An 18222-nucleotide genomic window follows, 5' to 3' on the forward strand; every position below is an offset into this window, starting at 1 on the left:
CAAGGAAGTGGAATCACACCTTATGACATCCACTGTATCCAACTTCTTTTACTTAATATGGTCTTTTCAACATTCATCCATGTATTAGAACTACATTCCTTTTTAGGGCTGAATAGTATTCTGTCGTATGGATGTGGTAACATTTGCGCATCTCTTTCTGCTGTTTCCATCTCTTGGGTCTACACTGGATGGAGTTGGTGGCTCACATAGTGACTCATATCTTCTACTTCTCGAGGAACTGCAGAATTATGCTCTGAAGTTTCTGTACTCTTTACATTCTCGCTGGCAATGAGGGAGGGTTCCAGTTTCTCCACATGCTCCCTAGCATTTGTCTGTCTGTCTGATTACAGCCATCCTGGTGGGTGTGAAATTGTGTGTCAGCGTGGTTTTGATTTGCATTTTCCCAATGACTAATGAGCTTAAACATCTTTTTATGTCCTTACTGGTCATTTGTAAATCTTATTTGGTGAATGGAAATACCTATTTTAGTCTTCTCCTGGCCTTCATTTGACATCTAAAGTTAGCCAATCTCTATACTTAGGAAGGTTCACAACATGCATTCAGGTGATAAAACTCTTCCATCAGCTGCGTTTTTACCTCTGGGCCATTTACTTCCCTTGCCTACCAAGAATTAGGTCTGTTTGTTCTCAAACCTGTTTATACCAATAGTACTTGGGAGTGTAATTTAATAAATGTTCCTCAGATTAAGAAGTACAGATATGAAAAGCTATTTTGTGATATGCTTAGAAAGACTTGATAAAGGGAAGAGATGGAAAGGATTTTCCTTTGAATGAATTAGATTTGAGATCAAGACAACAGAAACAGTTTTGGATTCCCCAGGAAACATTACAAGTATTTTTCAGACCTCTGCTTTCCTGAAGGGAACACGACATCATAGGTACCTGGATTGTTAGTGTGGTTTATTGAAGAAAACAGGGAACTATTTTCCCCAGAGTCCTATACAAAGAAAAGGTCTGGGTGAGCTGTTGGGAAGTGAAGGCACATTTATATACTTAAAATGGTTAACACAAAACTGTCATTTTTCTTTTTTTTTTACTGAAGATAGATTTTTTTTGTATACAATATGTTCTGATTATAGTTTCCCCTTCCCCTTGCACCACCCAGTTCCTCCTCACCTGTCACCCTTGTGTACCTTCAGAAGGGAAGGTCCCCCTGCACAGAAGGCCTGGAGGAAGGTTTGCAAACAGAGCTGAGGAATGGCAGTCCTGATTGGTGGGGATTAGGGTGAGAGGCATTTAAGTCAGATGGGTAGTGGAAGGTGTTAGTTATTTGGTGGTGCTCTTACCCTGTGAGGAAATGTCACGAAACACAACAGAATTCCCTAACAAGAGTTTTATTAAGATAGGAGAGAGACAGACGTGCACAGGCGGAAAACACACGTGATCAAGAGAAAGGTGGAGCTGGGGAGTATGGCGCCGGCTTATAAAGGCTGGGCAGTGCCTGCGTACACAGGCTCATGTGGCTACTTCACGCATGCCCATAGATCACATGGTTGCGCCGCGCACTTTACGCAGCCAGGCCAAGCCACGAATCGGAAATAGCTAGTGTCTAGGTCCGCCGCATGTTGTGAATTCATATCAGAAGGTCACCTGGAAACACTAGGAGTCCTTTCCCTGGGGCCTTTGCTGTTGATGTTCCTTTCCTCTGGAACCTTCTGGTCCCAGTCATGTAGCCCCTCACCTCCTTCCAGTATTTGCCTTCCAACTTGGCTGCCTTCAGCACCTTCTGTTACTATCTCTCTCCTCTTCTACCCTCTTGTCCATCATGCTGTCTTTCTTCCTTTGTAAGTTCCACAGCGAAGGTATTTTTGTCTGTTTTATTCACATAGACCACGCTGTCCCTAGATGGGCACCTCACATGGTTCAGTTGCCCACTGCGTATTTATTTGCAGAATGATCAAATAAACGAGGCATCGGAGGAGAGATGGGAGGGGTGTCTCTAGGTTGAGGGAATGGCTCTAGAAAAGGCACAGGATGGGAAAGTGGAGGTGGGATTTCAGGAAGATTGCCTGTGCTGTCCAGTAAAGATCACCACATTAGGAGACGAACCTGGGCAACTGTGAGGGATTACCTAGGTTAGAGATGCTCTGGGTACTGGTGGGGATTATCTTGATTAGGTTAATTGAGGTGGGAAGACCTGTCCTTAAGGAGGGAGGCATCATTTCCTAGAGGAGAAGGAAGCTGAGCACCAGCACTCACCGATCTCTACTTTCAGACTGAAGATGCCTGGGAACAGCTTTTTTTTTCCCCCCTGAGACAGGGTTTCTCTGTGTAGTTTTGGTGCATGTCCTGGATCTTGCTCTGTAGACCAGGCTGGCCTCGAACTCACTGAGATCCGCCTGCCCCCCCCCCCCCAGTGTTGGGATTAAAGGCGTGCGCCACCACCACCCTGCATGAACAGTCATCCCACAATGGGACGGACGGAATCCTTGAGCTATCAGCCATAATAAATTCTTGGTTAAGCCGCTCCGTTGGGTATTTTGTTACAGCCACAAGGACAGGGACTAATACACTGCCCTAGATTGTGATGCTGCTACGAGATAGGCACAGGTTACCACCATGTCAGTTGCAGGCATTCAAGACCAATCTGAAATGTTGTTCTGAAGACATGGGAGTCTCTTGAGGAAGTTCACATGGCCTTGTGATTTTAGAGAGCAAAGCCTGGATTTGGCCAGGAAGACATGGAGGAGAAATGGGCAGTATAGTAAAAAGTACTGTGGAGATTGAGACACTTGTTCAGCCTATAAGGTGTTTAAAAAAGTTGCATTGGTTGTTGACCGTTGAAGTCTGGATTTCAGCCTCTTTTAGATTGGGAGATACTGGCAACTTTGAGCCCTCATTGCCACATAGCCACAATGGGTCATCGAGGATTAGGGCATGGCACCTTCATTGTCCTTCAGCAGCTAGCCTGCTCGCTTCCTGTGTGTAGTCTGCCAGAGCTCCTGGATCTCTCCTTTTAGAGATGGATGAGTTGTGGTGCACTTGATGTGAGATCGAGGGCCTGGAGGAGGCCGAGATCTCAGACCCTCCTTTTCATCACCATCACCAGGTTGGATGGAGATCAGCTTCTGCACTTTCCTGCCTGCACACCCTCCAGCCTGTGTGTGACCTCCCGAGTGCTGTGCCCTGATTCCTTCACCTGCAAGCTAGCATCCTCTCCTTACCCTTCCCAAGGAAGGGGTTGGTCATCAGTGGCCAGTGTAGTGTTTCCAGGGAGGCAAACACTTCACTCAGGATTTTTTTTTTCTTCCTGTTCTTAACCCTTTTCTTGAATCCACCTCTTCTTTATCTTTGAACTTACTCTGCTATCTGGTTATAACATTTTCCTTAAAATTGCCTAAAGATAGTCTTATCATATTTATTTTCTTCATTTAGCTTTGGCAATCCTCTTTTTACACTTTGCCTTTTCTTTTTTCCTTTCTAAATTTGCTACATTCCATTTTTAAATACTAAGGCATTTATGGTTACATCCCACTTACGGTTATAAAGTATATGAACTTAGGTGTGTTAGTTTGCATAGTGATTTTGTGTTAGGGTCTGAGAATGCTGTATGGGTTCTAGGTTTGAGTATATTAAAAGTAGATGGTATTGACATCATGGTATGAAAACAAATTTTATGAAAGATTTACACTCTAGGAAAAGAAGTTGTCTTCTCAGTTTCCATGTTAATTCTTATTTTACTAAAAATCCTCAGTTTCAGGAGGGGGAGTTGCAGGTGTGTACCCACATTCTCTAGCTGAGGTCTTACATCTTTCTGTAGTCACCCTCACTTTGTGTATCTGCTATTTTCTTACCCATTTTCCATTTGTCTGCCCTTCTGTCTCTATTTTTTTTTTTTATGAACCTAGCTCTGCTAAACTGGCTTCCCATAAAGGGAAAGATTTAATTTTCGAAGATCTATTTTATTTTTGTTTCTAGGTGTGTATGTGCATGTGCATGTAGGTGCCCACAGAAGCCAGAAGAGGGCGTGGTATCCCGTGGGGCTGAAGTTACAGGCAGTTGTCAGCCTGTGGATGTGGGTGCTTGGAACTGAACTCCTAGTCCTCTGGAAGAGCAGCCGGTGCTCTTAACCACTGAGCCATTTGCTTCTAATTCACTCTTTGTATTAGTCTGTGCATTGTGTGTGTGTGTGTGTGTGTGTGTGTGTGTATGAGTGTGTGTGTGAGTGTGTGTGTGTGTGTGTGTGTGTGTCTCTCTCGTACGAATGTGTCCATGTTCATAGGGACAGTCTGTGTGTGGAGCCTGAGGTGGATGTAGAGTGTCTCCTTAGTCACTTTGCCTAATTGTTGAGACAGAGTCTCTGACCCTGGAGATCCCTGGCGAGGCTGTGCTGGCTAGGCCAGTGAGAGCCAGGGACCCACCGTCTCTGCCTCTCTGGCTGTTATGGGGGTAGTGGGGATCTGAACCCAGGCTTTCATGCTTCCTAACACTTTACTCACTGAGCCAGCCCCCTAGCCTCCCTATTAGTAAAATATTGAAACCTCCAAATATGACATAGGTTTTTCAACAGGAATTTTTGTTATTTTGTTTAGGAAATACATGTTAATTTGTAGTACTTTTTGCTTTTGTTTATAACATACTTTTTATAGGACATTTTAATACCTTTTCTCAGGTTATAATAGCCAACTCTTTTTGGGTTTATCGTTTAGCTTTTCTGAGTTGGCATTTGTTTCCCAGTAGGATGTGGCTCACTCTGCTCTCATAGGCCTCCAGCCTATTCACACATGACATAAGCAGGATGTATATGCTGCTCTTTGTCATTTGTGTTTTTGTGGTGCTTGTATATATGTATGTGTGTATATACGTTCTCTCTATGTAGCCAAGGCTGGACTGATTTCGCTTCCCTGGTACTTGCACCACTATGCCAAGCTACCCCCCCCCTTTTCTTTTTCTTTTTTCAAGTTTATACACAGGTGCTGTCAACATTGTTATCGTTGTTGTTTCCCCCCAAAGAAACTTTGTGTTTGTTAGTGTTCTTAGAATTTTAGGAAGAAAGCCCTGATCTAGTAAGGAGATGATGAGCAGAGTGACCTTAATTAGCTTGGTGACACTGGGAAATGTAGAGAGAGGTTCAGTGACCTGGGTCTGGCTGTGAGGGGCAGTGGGAGCTTTCCTGTTTTATGGAAAAGGCAACCAAATGGTAAAGGTTGGAGTAGCATAGCAGTGATGGGTGTCTGACCCACCCACCTTCCATTTCTTCAACATTTTATTTCCCTTTTCCTATTTCAGCCAGCCATCTTCATTTAATTTGGTATTTATCTTACATTTTCCTACATGTGTAGATTCTTTAATGAATTAAAAAATTAAATTTCTTTTTAAGTTTGGTGAGGTGGTGAAATCAACCCACTTAGGCTTCTTTAAATATGTGACAGCTATTTTTATGCGTTACTATTAATTCTGTTATTAGCTTCTCCAGAGAGAGATCGGGTTTACGAACTTCGCATAGTGCTCTTGTATTTTAGAATTATATGTTTAGGTCATAAACTTTTTTCAGTCTATACATTTTGTTTGTTAGGTGACTTCATTTATTGTTAAACTTCATTTCTACTCAATGGTTGATCACGGTGGATCTCTATGAGTTTGAGAACAACTTGGTCAACGTAGCAAATTCCAGGTTAGTCAAAACACAGTAAGACTCTATCAAAAAGTTTTCCTCTCCTTTAAAGCAGTTAATACCATGCTCTCAAGTGCCAATTTACAGTCTGCTTTTATATGGATTTTTTTTTTTTTTGTCTCTGTGAGTGAGTTCTTGGGTTCTGGCCATCTCCTATTCTACTTAGTGTTACAGAAACTAAGGGACAGAGGTTAGGAATAGACCCAGATGCCAATATTTGTATGTCCGATTTACTAACTTTTGGAAAATGTTTGATGGAGGCAGTATATTAATTGCACTTGAAAAACCCTAAAATATATATGTTAACAGATGTGCTCACAAAGTAAAATGAGAGTATAACCATGTGTCATTTTTATCCTGCTTTTCTTTCTTTCTTTCTTTCTTTCTTTCTTTCTTTCTTTCTTTCTTTCTTTCTTTTTTTTTAACTTCATGGTGGTCTTTTTTATTATGAATTATTTTATTTCTCTCTCTCTCTCTCTCTCTCTCTCTCTCTCTCTCTCTCTCTCTCTGTGTGTGTGTGTGTGTGTGTATGTGTGTATGTCTTTGTACCCATGGAGGTCAGATGTGGGTGTCAGTTCCCCTAGAGCTGGAGTTACAGATGGTTATGAACTGCCTGACATGGGTACTGGAAACTGAACCCTGGTCCCCTACACAAGCAGCAAGTATTCTTAGCCACTGAGTCATTTCTCCAGACCACTGGTCTTTCACATACTGTAATATCTGGGTAATTTTTTAAAAAATCAATCATTTATTTAATTAATTCCTAACAGATGTATACTTTAGGTTGGTGTTTGAAAAGATAAGCATGTTTTGGTGTTGAGGCACGTGTGGATGGGCCAGCTACTGGGAATCGGTTGCTGGAGGATCACTCAAGCCTCAGAATTCCAGGATAATCCTGGCAACACAAGACCCTGTCAAAACACAACCAGAGACGACAACAGCAGCAGCAACAAAGATACAGATATAGAAAAGATTTTTTATATATTTTATATTTTGATTTTCTATCGTAATTTTCTAGAATGAAATTGTTTGGTAAGAGGCTAAAACCAAGGTTTTAATATATATGTCCGTGAGAGGTTTGCTGGATACTGGCTCATGGCTGACTCCATGCTAATTTTTCATATCTTTTCCAGCACAGATGCTCACAACAACGAAGGGTCTGATACTACCATGGCATTTTGCATGTTACATGCTTCTCTAAGGTCCTTCTGTGTCTTTAATCCTCCACCAGCATCTTAGAGAGGCCCTGTCTCCCTTCTGCAGAGTGGTTAATTACTACGATCACACAGCTGATAAGTCAGAAGGTCGAGAGACTGCTGGAGGTGGAACCAGACTGAACGCCACATTGTTGTGCTTGTTCGTGCTTGTCTCAGATCCCAACTTAAGTAGCATGATGGTTTAATCTGATTTACGGAAGGGTGATATCTTTCTTGCCATTTAAAACCTGCAGTTGAGTGGGTTTTATATGCCCAATATCATCATTACCTCCTATCCAAGAACATGTCCATCACTTCAGAGAGAAACCTGAGTCATACTGGTAGTTCTGGACCACCAGTCCCATTAACCCCCTGACCACTCATGGCCACAGAGGCGTGGTTTCTGTGTTCTGGACATTTTATGTAAGCAGAATCTTGAATTATGTGGCCTTTTTGTGCTTGGCTCCTTCCTTCTCTCAGTGTAGCATACAATATTTTTTATTTGAAAAGTAATATAAGGTCATCATAAAACTAAAAATAATATTCCAGAAAAACAGACTGATAAACTCCAGATCTTCCCAAGAAAGAACTGAACTTCGTAGATTTCTGCGTGAGCGCACATTCATTTGTGTGTGGCATGGTTCCTTTGTGGAGGTCAGAGGGCAACGTCAGGTGTTGGTCCTCACATTCCACCTTGTTTGAGACCTGGTCTCTTTGCTGTGTTTTCACCGTGTACACCAGGTGAGCTGGCCTGTGAGATTGCAATTCTCATGTCTCTATCTCCTATCTCAGTGCAGAAGTGCTGGGATCACAGAGGCTTGCACTGTGTGTCTGGTTTTTAGGGGCTCTAGGGGTCCAAACTTAGGCCCTCACTTGCATGGCCAGTGCTTTTACATAGTGAGCCGACTTCCCTAGCCCTGAAAATTCTTCTGTAGTCATTACAAAAAATTGGATTAAAAAAAGTTAGTTATTGTACGCTTTTGGTGGTACTGGGGATTCCAACCCAGAGTTTTGTGCATGCTAGGTAACTGCACTACCATCGAACTACATGTCTAGTCTGCATGTTGCACATTTAAAAAAAAAAAAAAAAGAGCCTTTTAAAAAGCTAAATGTATCATGTCAGGAAATGTAGAGATTTGTTATCATTATTCTTAATAAACACCATCATGAATTCACTTTATGCATCTGTGAGAGGAAAACACACAAGTTTGCCAAGCTAGTGTCTGTACCCTGGAGATCAGAACCGGGAGGGAAGGAGAGAACATTGCTGGCCAGTATCCTTTGGATTGCTGGCCAGCATCCTTGGCCGGGACTGGGTGTTTTAACTGCTCAGCTTGGGATTCAGGTCTGTTCTCCCATCAGAACCTGCAGCGGTGTCCTCTGTCACCTTGCCTGGAGCATCCTGACACAGGCATTTAGGAGTGAAGGAGGCAGCGGGGAAAGATGCGGGTGTGGAGGTGGAGGACACAGAATGAAAGTGTTGTTTAGCAAAGGGAGTTGGGCAGCAGCGTGCGGGATGCATGAGAAGTACTGGAGACAGATCATCGTGTGGCACACGTGCGGAGTCTTTCCTTTAAATATAGCCTAGAGAAGTTGTAGTCTTCTCTGCTGTTAACGCATTTTAATATCTGTGTAGACTGCATTTGCATTGTGGAATACTAAGTTCATTTTCTCTGTCACCATGTCCTGAGAGAAAGATAGAAACTGTAATAATAATGTTAATTTAGCCAACAAGTTAAAGAGAATTTAATTTCTAGTTCTTTTATTATTTATTTATTTATTTATTTTTAATTTATTTTATTATTATTATATGTTTTAATTTTATACATCAGCCATGGGTTCCCCTGTCCTCCCGCCCCCACCCCCACCTTCCCCCCAGCCCCTCCCCTCCATTCCCATGTCCTCTAGGACCAAGACACCCCTGGGGATTCATTTAAACCTGGTGGATTCAGTACAGGCAGGTCCAGTCCCCTCCTTCCAGGCTGAGCAAAGTGTCCCTGTGTAAGCCCAAGGTTCCAAACAGCCAGCTCATGCACTAAGGACAGGTCCTGGTCCCACTGCCTGGGTGCCTCCCAAACAGATCAAGCTATTCAATTGTCTCACTTATCCAGAGGGCCTGATCTAGCTGGGGGTTCCTCAGCCGTTGGTTCATAATTCATGTGCTTCCATTCGATTGGCTATTTGTCCCTGTGCTTTTTCCTATCTTGGATTCAACAATTCACACTCTTGCAGACCCTCTTTCTCGACAGTTGGACACCTGGAGCTTCACCTGGGGCCTGGCTGAGGATCTCTGCGTCCACTTCCATCACTTATTGGATGAGAGTTCCAAGACGACTTAACGTTAGGGTATTTAGTCATCTGATCACCAGACTAGGTCAGATCAGGTTTTCTCTCGACCATTGCCAGCAGTCTACATAATTTCTAGTTCTTATGGTTTGCTGGAACGTGACATTAACATCTATGTCTTGATTTACCCTGTGTCTTTAGAGGTGCCTCTCAGATGGGTTAGGAGTTGAAGTCATGTCTAGGGAGGGGGCAGAGCTTTGCTGTGTACTGTGTCTGCTTATTGGAGGCACTGTTGCTTTGAACATGTTATCTCATTGAATCACAAAGGCCAAGCATGGGAACTTGGCCCTCATTGACCCCCACATTCTGTTTTGCTCATGATGAAGCAAACTGCCTCTGGTTTGATCGGAAATCACATTGAGGCTCCCCGACCATTACATAATAGGAAAGGGGAACAGTCACCCATTGTTGAACTGGTGGAAAGCAGTTGCTGTCACCAATTATTATTTTTTCCCAACTGGGTTTTCTTGTATTGATATAAAAATATAATGGCATATAAGTATAGTTTTATGCTCTTTTTCATTTAAACATTCATATAGTTACTATGAAATATTTGTGTATTATATAAATCTTTAAATTGGTATATAATATTCCCTGGCTGTACCACACTGTTTCAGGCAGGGGATATTGTAAATGTTTAACCTTTCCATATTTTTAATTTTCAGCATAGATGGGGCCATGGGATTGCTTAGCTGGCAGCTGGGTGCATATTCCAGAACATTACTTGGGGGCTGAAACTACCTATGAGGGGCCATTGTTTGGGTGGCTGTGCTTTTCTGAAAAGGGATGTTTTCCCTGAATACAATAACACATAGACAGTGATTATAAAGCTGTTGAAATTGTGTTTCTGAAGACAAGGTAACATCTTCGAATATGTCTTGTGAGGAATCAGCTGGGACTCAACCAGAGATGAAGGAAAGCTTTCAATGTTAATGAGGCTGTAGGAAGCATCCACATAAAGGGCTTACCCTAGTTCTGCAGACTGGAACTGGATGAAAACAAGTGAATTGGGCATTACTAAGGTTGTGAAAGCTGGGCAGGTTTTGAAGTTAGCAGCGTGGTGGAGGATGCTGTCAGGGAGCAATCCAGAAAGAGGTATGATGGATGGGCAAAGACAAAATGTTTTTGTATGTGGTAGGAACCCTGTTGCTGTACGCTTCAGTAGGGTTCTGATATTTGTTTTTTTGAGAAAGTTTCTTTAAGTGAGGAATCACAAAATGATTCATGAATGCATGGTATATTTTATTTTAACTTGAACATATATACTTATTAAGTGATACTTTGAAAACAGGTATAGAATTTCCCCCTGAGAATAGTTTCTTCCTCCTTGAATAAAGCATATTCATAATTAATTACAGATTCCATTTTCTCATTCCTTTGAAAAGAAAGCTAAAGATTTGTGGAAACAGAATTGTAAACGTGAGTCCATTTGTTTTGAAGTGGCTCATCTTTTAGCTTTCATGGGAATAATTGATCCTCACTCCTATGAAATGTTGAAACAACACAATTCTAACAATGTGTATGTGGGCTTAACTAGGTTGGGTGGCATTGAAACATAAAGCCGTCTTCCTGTGATGGGGGCTAATGTGTTCCTGGCATTCTGCAGATTGTCTGTAGTCTTGAGGATTCCTTATGCCATAGACCTTGGGTCTGTAGGCCCTAGAGAATGACGTACTTTGATTAATCTGGATAGTTAAGAATGCATTGCTCTGGACTTGACAGTATTTAATAAAAAAGATTTGATCAAATGAGAAGTGGTCGGAATTGGAGGATAACAAAGATGATTCTAGAACTGAGGGAAACTGTCATCTCCTGTAGAAGGATCAAGGAAAGAGTAGGAAGGTCATTGAGATGGCTCAGTGAGTAAAGGTGATTGCTTGCTCACAAGCCTGTGACACTAGAACCATATGATGGTTGTCCTCTGACCTCTTCATGTGTACTGTGGTACACACCAAATAAGTATATGCAAAAAATGGAAAAGGAAGACTTTAAAAAAAAAGCTGTCATATCGTTAGAATGAAATTTTGTTGACTTTGAAGAAAATGCCTTTATAGGAAGAGAGAGGAAGTCTGGTACATGAGTGGCTGAGGAAGCCACGTTTGCTATAGTGAAGGCCTGGGAACTCTACTTTGAACCTTAGCTTGCTGTCGAGTTGTATGTACGTCCCTCTTCTGAAATGGCAGATGTTCCTAGTAAAATGCTAAGATCTTGGAGGTTACTGCTTATACTGATTGGTGTTGAAAGGTGTGTCTTACTTGTAACTCATGAGATGCATGTGTCCCCAGGATAGCTATGAAGGTGGCCTAGCGTGGTTTATAGATGACATCATGTCACAGTGCTGAAGGGCTGGACACCCTTGTTAGAGAAGAATAAAGTGCAACACCATTGATTTCATTTTCACAGTAGTTTTCAACTACTTGATCTTGTCTCCCCAGGCGACATTTGGTAAAGTCTGAAGGCATTTGGCTTGTCACAGCTGGAGTGATCACTGGCATCTAGTAAGTAGAGGCCAGAAATGTCACTCAACACTCCATCAATGCTCAAGATAGTGACTATCAATAATTTCCACCAGATATCTAACCCAGATTGAGAAACCCCAAGTTCTGTTGTCACATTAAGGAGTTTTACTTCCCTTTGGTTTTCTATGACTGTCAGCCAAACAGATTTTTTTCCTCTGTGTGCTGGAAAGGTGCTAGCAAAGCTGTATCATTCTGGAGGGATGCGGGGTCTGGTCCTGGTTTGAACTGTATCCTGAACCTCTAATGAGTGGTGCCAACAACCTGAGCTTCTGGCAGCACTTGCTCCTGCAAAGCAGTGTTCCTGCCCTCCTGTGCATTGTTTCCCAGCCTTGAAATGTTAATGAGATTGAAGACAGGTGTTTACATTATGAGAAGTGGATGCTGGGCTTCTGAGTGCTTTTTTTTTTTGTGTAAAATATTTTTATTTGGAGAGGTGAATTTTGAGGGTTTTAGTAACAGTGCATCCATTTCGCTGAACTTCCATTTTGGGCTCAAGAAGGCAGGAGTGTAATCATCATCGTCACTGCCAGCGACCTTTTCTTGCCTGGTACTGTGCAGAATGCCTCAAAAGGACACTCAGAGAATCCTGTATTGAGTCTGTGGGAAGGCTTTGGTTAGCATGCTTGTTAGGAGGTAGAGACCCAGGAAGTATGGTGCTTTGGACAAGTTCATAAATGTATGAGGAAGCACAAAAGACGTAAGCCTCTTGCTTAGAAAAGTTTGCATGTAACTGTTGTCATTGGTATCACATTTGATGGTTTGCACCCGTGGCTTAGCTGCTAAGAAGAGGGCTTGGTTTTTATTTTAATGTATGCATTTGTTTGTTTCCTACACTCATAATCTAAAGAAGAGGACCCACTGTGGTGGCGACCTCGTGATTCTTGGCACCGTCTTTCTTTCTGCACTCATCTCTGTGTATGTGTGCTGGCAGCTCTGCTAGGGCAAGCAAACATGGGAGAAGAGAGCCAGGAACCCAGGACTTTCACAGCCCCAGGCAGGAGCTCAGAACCAGTCTTCTGGAGGTGCAGTAGTTTGTAGAAGAGCAAAGCAATGGTACCAGCTGTCTTGTCTTCAGTGAAAAGTGTTTGAACTTTAATCTGTTTCTGTGACCTTGAGGCCTATTTAAGAAAAAGGGAAAGTCACTGCAGCCCACAGGTATGTGTTACACCAGTGTAGTGCTTGGTGCTTCCGAAGGTCGAGTCATGTAAGTACTGTTGACTCAGTTCCCTCATTGCCAGCTCTTAGAAGCAATGTGCCTTGGATGCCCTGGCATAGTGGTGCAATCAAAAGACAGGAGAGGCCAGTGAGGTGCCACTAGAGTAGCTGTCAGTGGACATCAGAGTCTCCTTGACTTGGTCTAGAAGCCCTGCTTTGAAAACCAGGAAAAGGGGCTGGAGAGATGGCTCAGTGGTTAAGAGCACTGACTGCTCTTCCAGAGGTCCTGAGTTCGATTCCCAGCAACCACATGGTGGCTCACAACCACTTGCAATTAGATCTGGTGCCCTCTTCTGGCCTGCAAGGACACATTCAGGCAGAACACTGTATATATAATAAATAAATAAAACCTTAAAGGAAAAAAAAAGAAAACCAGGAGAAGAAAGTATTCAGGGATAGTGGGTTGCTGGGGAAATGGGTCTGTTTGCCAGAGCCTACCTGATCATGATGTAGAGTGCAAGAGACCTCTAGTACTTTTTCCAGAATTAATCAGCCACTGAGCTGCAGCCAGCCAGGGGCTAGCTTCGGCCTCTGGCTGCTCTGGCTTACATGCACATGGCCGTGACTATGGCGAGATGGTTTTTAAGGCAGATTCTGTTTACTGTTTGTATGTGTACATTTGTGGTTGTGGCTCCAGTTCCCAATGGGGAGATAGGGAAATGTATCCCAGCGATTCTTACCCAGTCCTACTGGACTTAGCACTAACCTGGAAGGCACAGATTGGTGTCTGAGGACGTTTCATGCAGGGGTGACAGTCTCAGAGCAGAAACAAATTCAGTGGGTGACTGTGGGTAACTCAGTCCTTTAAAAGTTTTCATAGGAATAGAAATTTTAGATCTCTTTAATTTTGTGTTCATAAATGTTCCATGTCTACCTATTGTATGAAGTTTGAGTTAATTTTATAATTCTTTGTAAGTAAAATTGCCTAGAATGAATACTGAGGGTATAAACTTTATTATTTGTTATCTTTAAAGTTAAGTTGCTCATCAAAGAATCCGAACTATCAAGACAATAGCAAAATTATCTTAAGTGTCTAGCAAGCCAAAAATAGAAAAAAAATCCATAGATTTATCTTTGGAAATTATGTTAAAACCTAGCATTTTGAGGTTCTTTTTGGGAGGTGAGTTCTTTTTAGGGATAGAGCCTAATATTCTCTTTGGGGTATATTGGACATTTTGAGTCTTAAAAGAACTTGCTTTTCTATTTTTATTCTTAAAGGATTTATGTATTTGTGTGTGAGTGTGTGTGTGTGTGTGTGTGTGTGTGTGTGTATGTCTGTCTGTCTGCACACTCGTCTGTGCCTTCACGTGGAAGCTGGGAGAGGGCCTTGGGTGACTCCTATCACTTTCTACCTATCCCTTTGGCGGTCTTTCCCTAAACTTAGGCTTTATGCTTTTCTCAGTGGGCTGGACGCCAGCAGGCCCCAGAGACCCTCCTGTCTGTGTCCGCTTGGTGCTGGAGTTACAGGTGTAGTAAGATGCTTCTTGTGTAGGTTCTGGGATCTGAACTCCGGTCCTCATGTTTGTGCGGATGGTGCTCTTAACTTCCAGGCCATCTCTCTGGCACACATAACTTTTTTTTTTTTTTGTCTTACTGTTATACCAGTGAATGAGATGCCCAATACATTTGTTCTTTTATTAATCTATATACATTATGTATGTGTGTGTTGTATGTATGTGTATGTTTGTGTATGTGTGTGTGTTGTGTATGTGTGTATGTTTGTGTATATACATGAAACAATGTTTTCTTCTCTTGCAGAATTAAATGTGAGAGAATCTGATATCAGAGTGTGTGATGAATCATCCTGTAAATATGGAGGTGTCTGCAAAGAAGATGGAGATGGTTTGAAATGTGCATGCCAATTTCAGGTGAGAAAACCAAAACGAACTATTTGAATTTTTTCTCCCTATTTTATAATGATCCTACGTTCTTCAGATAAACAGCACACAGCTCCTTGGGCCCCACAGGAAGTTCCCCTCATAGGCCACTGGTTCCGTCTTGCCAGGTGAAGTCCTGGTGTTATTTGTGCTTTTTCTGCTTCGTTTGAGAAATTGAAGGGGTCAGACTGTCCGTGCTAGATGTGAACACGCGTGGGAAAGATGTTCAAGTCATACCCGAGTGTGAGCTTTGCCACCATAGGGAAAGGCAGGTGCTGCAGCAGGCTCTCAGTGAGCAGGTTGGCACGATTTCCTCTTCCGTTAGCCTGGCTCCCCTTCCCTCCCCCCCTCAGGCCCCCATTTCTATTGCAGCTCTTTAGAACCAAGATGCAGCAGAGCCTCAGGAGAGTCAGGGTTAGAGAACCATAACCCAAGAGTATGGTGCCTTAGCATTTCCTTCTGGAGTTGAGGTGTGCTGTTACTGTATGAAAAGCAAAAAAGAGAAGTGAAGAATGTGACTTACTATTTTTTTATTTCATGTGCATTGGTGTTTTGCCTGCACTTATGTCTGTGTAAGGGTGTTGAATCCTCTGGAACTGGAGTTACAAGACAGTTGTCAGCTGCCATTGTGGGTGCTGGAACTTGAACTCAGGTCCTCTGGAATAGCAGCCAGTGCTCTTAACTGCTGAGTCCTGTTTACTCATTTTCTTTGATTAAATATGATCTAGCTGTAGACTGCCCTTGTTCAGAATTGGAGATGAGGTATAGAAGGAACTTGGCTGTTTTTCGCTGATAGTCTTGTTCTAACTAAGCGTGCCATTTTGAGTTTTGAGGAGAGAAAGGGCTTGAGAAAGCAGGCCTACGGCTGAGTAGAGTTAGTGTTCTGGTAACCCAGTGACCTCAGGCAACTGTCTGTCCTCATCTTCTCACGGGTGTTCCATCGGAACAAAGAAGACACATTTCCTACTTGTAGGATGTAGTAAGAACCAGAGGGAAAGAGCACTTGTGTTCGAAACTTCATCACGTTATCCCATTAGAAGTGGAAGATGGAAATAATGGGGATGGGTGGGTAGCAGTGTGTACTGCTATTGACCACCCAGTCGGGTTCTCAGGGTCAAAGAGGCGTTTCATTCACTTAGACAGAGCGGTATTTCTGTGGGGGCAGCTCCACAATAACCACTTTCTTCCAAGCTTGCTCAGCCTGCTTTGGACATCAGCCTTGGCTGGGGACATCAGTTCCTTCTGTGCCTGCCTTTCCATGAGGCTCTTTCATTTCTGTGGAGCTGGCCTTGTATTCTACTTTCCTTCAGTTTTTGCAAGCCCTTGAGATTTTTTTATTTTAAAGATTATATATAAAAAAGGAGCCTTTTCAATGTCCTTGAACAGCTAAAAAAAAAAAAAAAAATCTTTCCATGCTTTGCCTTAAATCCTTTGGTTCTTAACCTGTGGCGAAGCAGGAAGAGTGGGGAGGTGAGATCAGTAGATGCTTTTCCAGGCTTGCTGTATGCTGCTAGGCTGGATGCTAAAGATGTTTAAAGACACTTTCCGCGCCTTGTAGGGCAAACCGCCTAAGGGTTTAAAGCATGATTTTTTTTCTCCCTCCTGCTGAGGAATCCTTCCTTTGACTGCTCTGCTGTCTTCCTATAAGATTATAGATCTGTTCATAAAACCCGAATTATTGGCAAGCTGTAAAAAATGGCTTGATATGTATATTAGGCATATTTCTACTGTGTAAATATTAACAATGATAATCAAATCGTTTGGAAGATTGCTTATAATTCTGCTCCGTTTCAGTGCTAATACGAGCTTCTGGAGCATGTTATAAGTTCCTTTCACAGAAAGTAGAATTGTATATAACTGCAAATTTTGTTAGCTGGCTAATAAAAGCCATCGTGTTGCTCCTCACATAAACAAAGCCACTTACTAATTGTATGCATAGTAAAATTAATAGTACATCTTTCTCTTAAGACTTAGTGCCTCTAACTTTCCCCTAGTTTTCTTTCTTCCTCGTTGTATTTAGGGTTCTGTGAGCTGTCTTCCTGTGTTTGTGTCTGGTTTTAATAGCTTACACGGTCTCTCTCTCTTGCTAGACCTTTGTGTTGGAGTTTCCCACAGAAATAGAAACAGCAGGATACATGAATTTGTGTGAGAGAGTTGGAGAAAGGGGCTAGTGAGGAATTAGCTTATTTGTTTATAGAGGCTGAGATCCCACAGCGTTTAGGGCTGAAGACCCGGGAGATGGAGTGGTGTGAGTCCCTGTCTGAAGACTGCAGACCACACCTCATTCCAGCCAGAGGGAAGAGCGTTCGTGCCCTCCACCATTTTGTTCTGTTTGGTTTCTCAACTAATTGGATAACGCATATCACCCGGGGGAGGGCAGCCTGCTTTCCTTGGTTCACTGATTGCAGTGCTAATTTCATTTGTAAATGCCCTCACAGACATATCCAGAAATAACTTTAAGTCCGGGCACCCCAGGGCCTCATCAGGTTGCCACATGAAATTAACTATCACAGCTATGTTCGTCCTACCTTCCTTGCTGTGACAGAGTACCCAAGCAGAGCAACGGCATGGGGGAAGGCCCATTTATTTTCTTAGTTATTGGAAAGGCTTATTTTGGTGCACGTTTTCAGAGGTTCAGTCCCTCATGGTGTGGCGGGGTCACATGATGGTGTCCAGGAAATAGGAGGAACTAGTTAGTGTTCGTAGGCTTCCTCTTCCCCTCCTAGTCTCCTCAGGCCTCCAGTCTATTGGGTGGGACTACCGTTTTCAGGGATGGCCTTTCCCCTAAGGACATGTCCAGACATGTGCTTTAGTAAGCTTCTAGGTGCCTATCAGTCAATCAAGTTGACAATCAAGATGAACTCTCCCGGCAACCTGCTTATTTTATTGTGACTCACAAAGTTCCCGGCACGCAGTAGGTGCACAACAAGTGCTTGAATGGATGTAGTTCCGGAGTTATATAGTGCTGTGTCTTTCAAACAGCTTCAAATAGCTGGCAGTGTCATCACAACCTTAATAACAGGGAGGCTGCTTCCCTCATCAAAGGAGGCAGAGTAGGGGTTAGAGATAGCAGGATCCCTTCATTTGTCTGAAGTTTACTGGGGGGCTTCCGAGAGAGACCCAAGAACGATGAAGGAAGAACAGATCTTTCCCATCTCAGGTTCACTCTGAGGAATGTGCTTGAGACTGATTGCGGACATGTTAGGACCCCTGTTCACCATCACCAAGTGACTTATGGGTGAGACCAATAATTCGTGTGTAGTGTCTAAAGCACAGCACTCGGGAGCAAGCGTGCCTCTTCCACTTGGTAGCTGTGCTCCTATGCAAGCATTCAAGACTTGGAAATGACAGTAACAGCAGCAACCACCACTAATGTTTCCTGAGAGTTCACCATGGCCAGCTAGGAGAGCCATAGACAGCATTCCCTTGTTTAAT

At 42.8% G+C, this 18222-nt stretch overlaps 1 protein-coding gene across 1 annotated transcript in view; it reads left to right on the forward strand.

Moving 5' to 3' along the window:
• Tmeff1 (transmembrane protein with EGF like and two follistatin like domains 1) overlaps positions 1-18222 on the forward strand; it is an 83451-nt gene that overhangs the window by 4882 nt on the left and 60347 nt on the right. The window contains exon 2 of the mRNA XM_036177252.1: positions 14669-14778. Within this exon, the coding sequence (XP_036033145.1) occupies positions 14669-14778 (110 nt within the window). The remainder of the gene's footprint in view (positions 1-14668; positions 14779-18222) is intronic.

Source organism: Onychomys torridus, chromosome 2, assembly GCF_903995425.1.
Source record: "Onychomys torridus chromosome 2, mOncTor1.1, whole genome shotgun sequence".
NCBI lineage: Eukaryota > Metazoa > Chordata > Mammalia > Rodentia > Cricetidae > Onychomys > Onychomys torridus.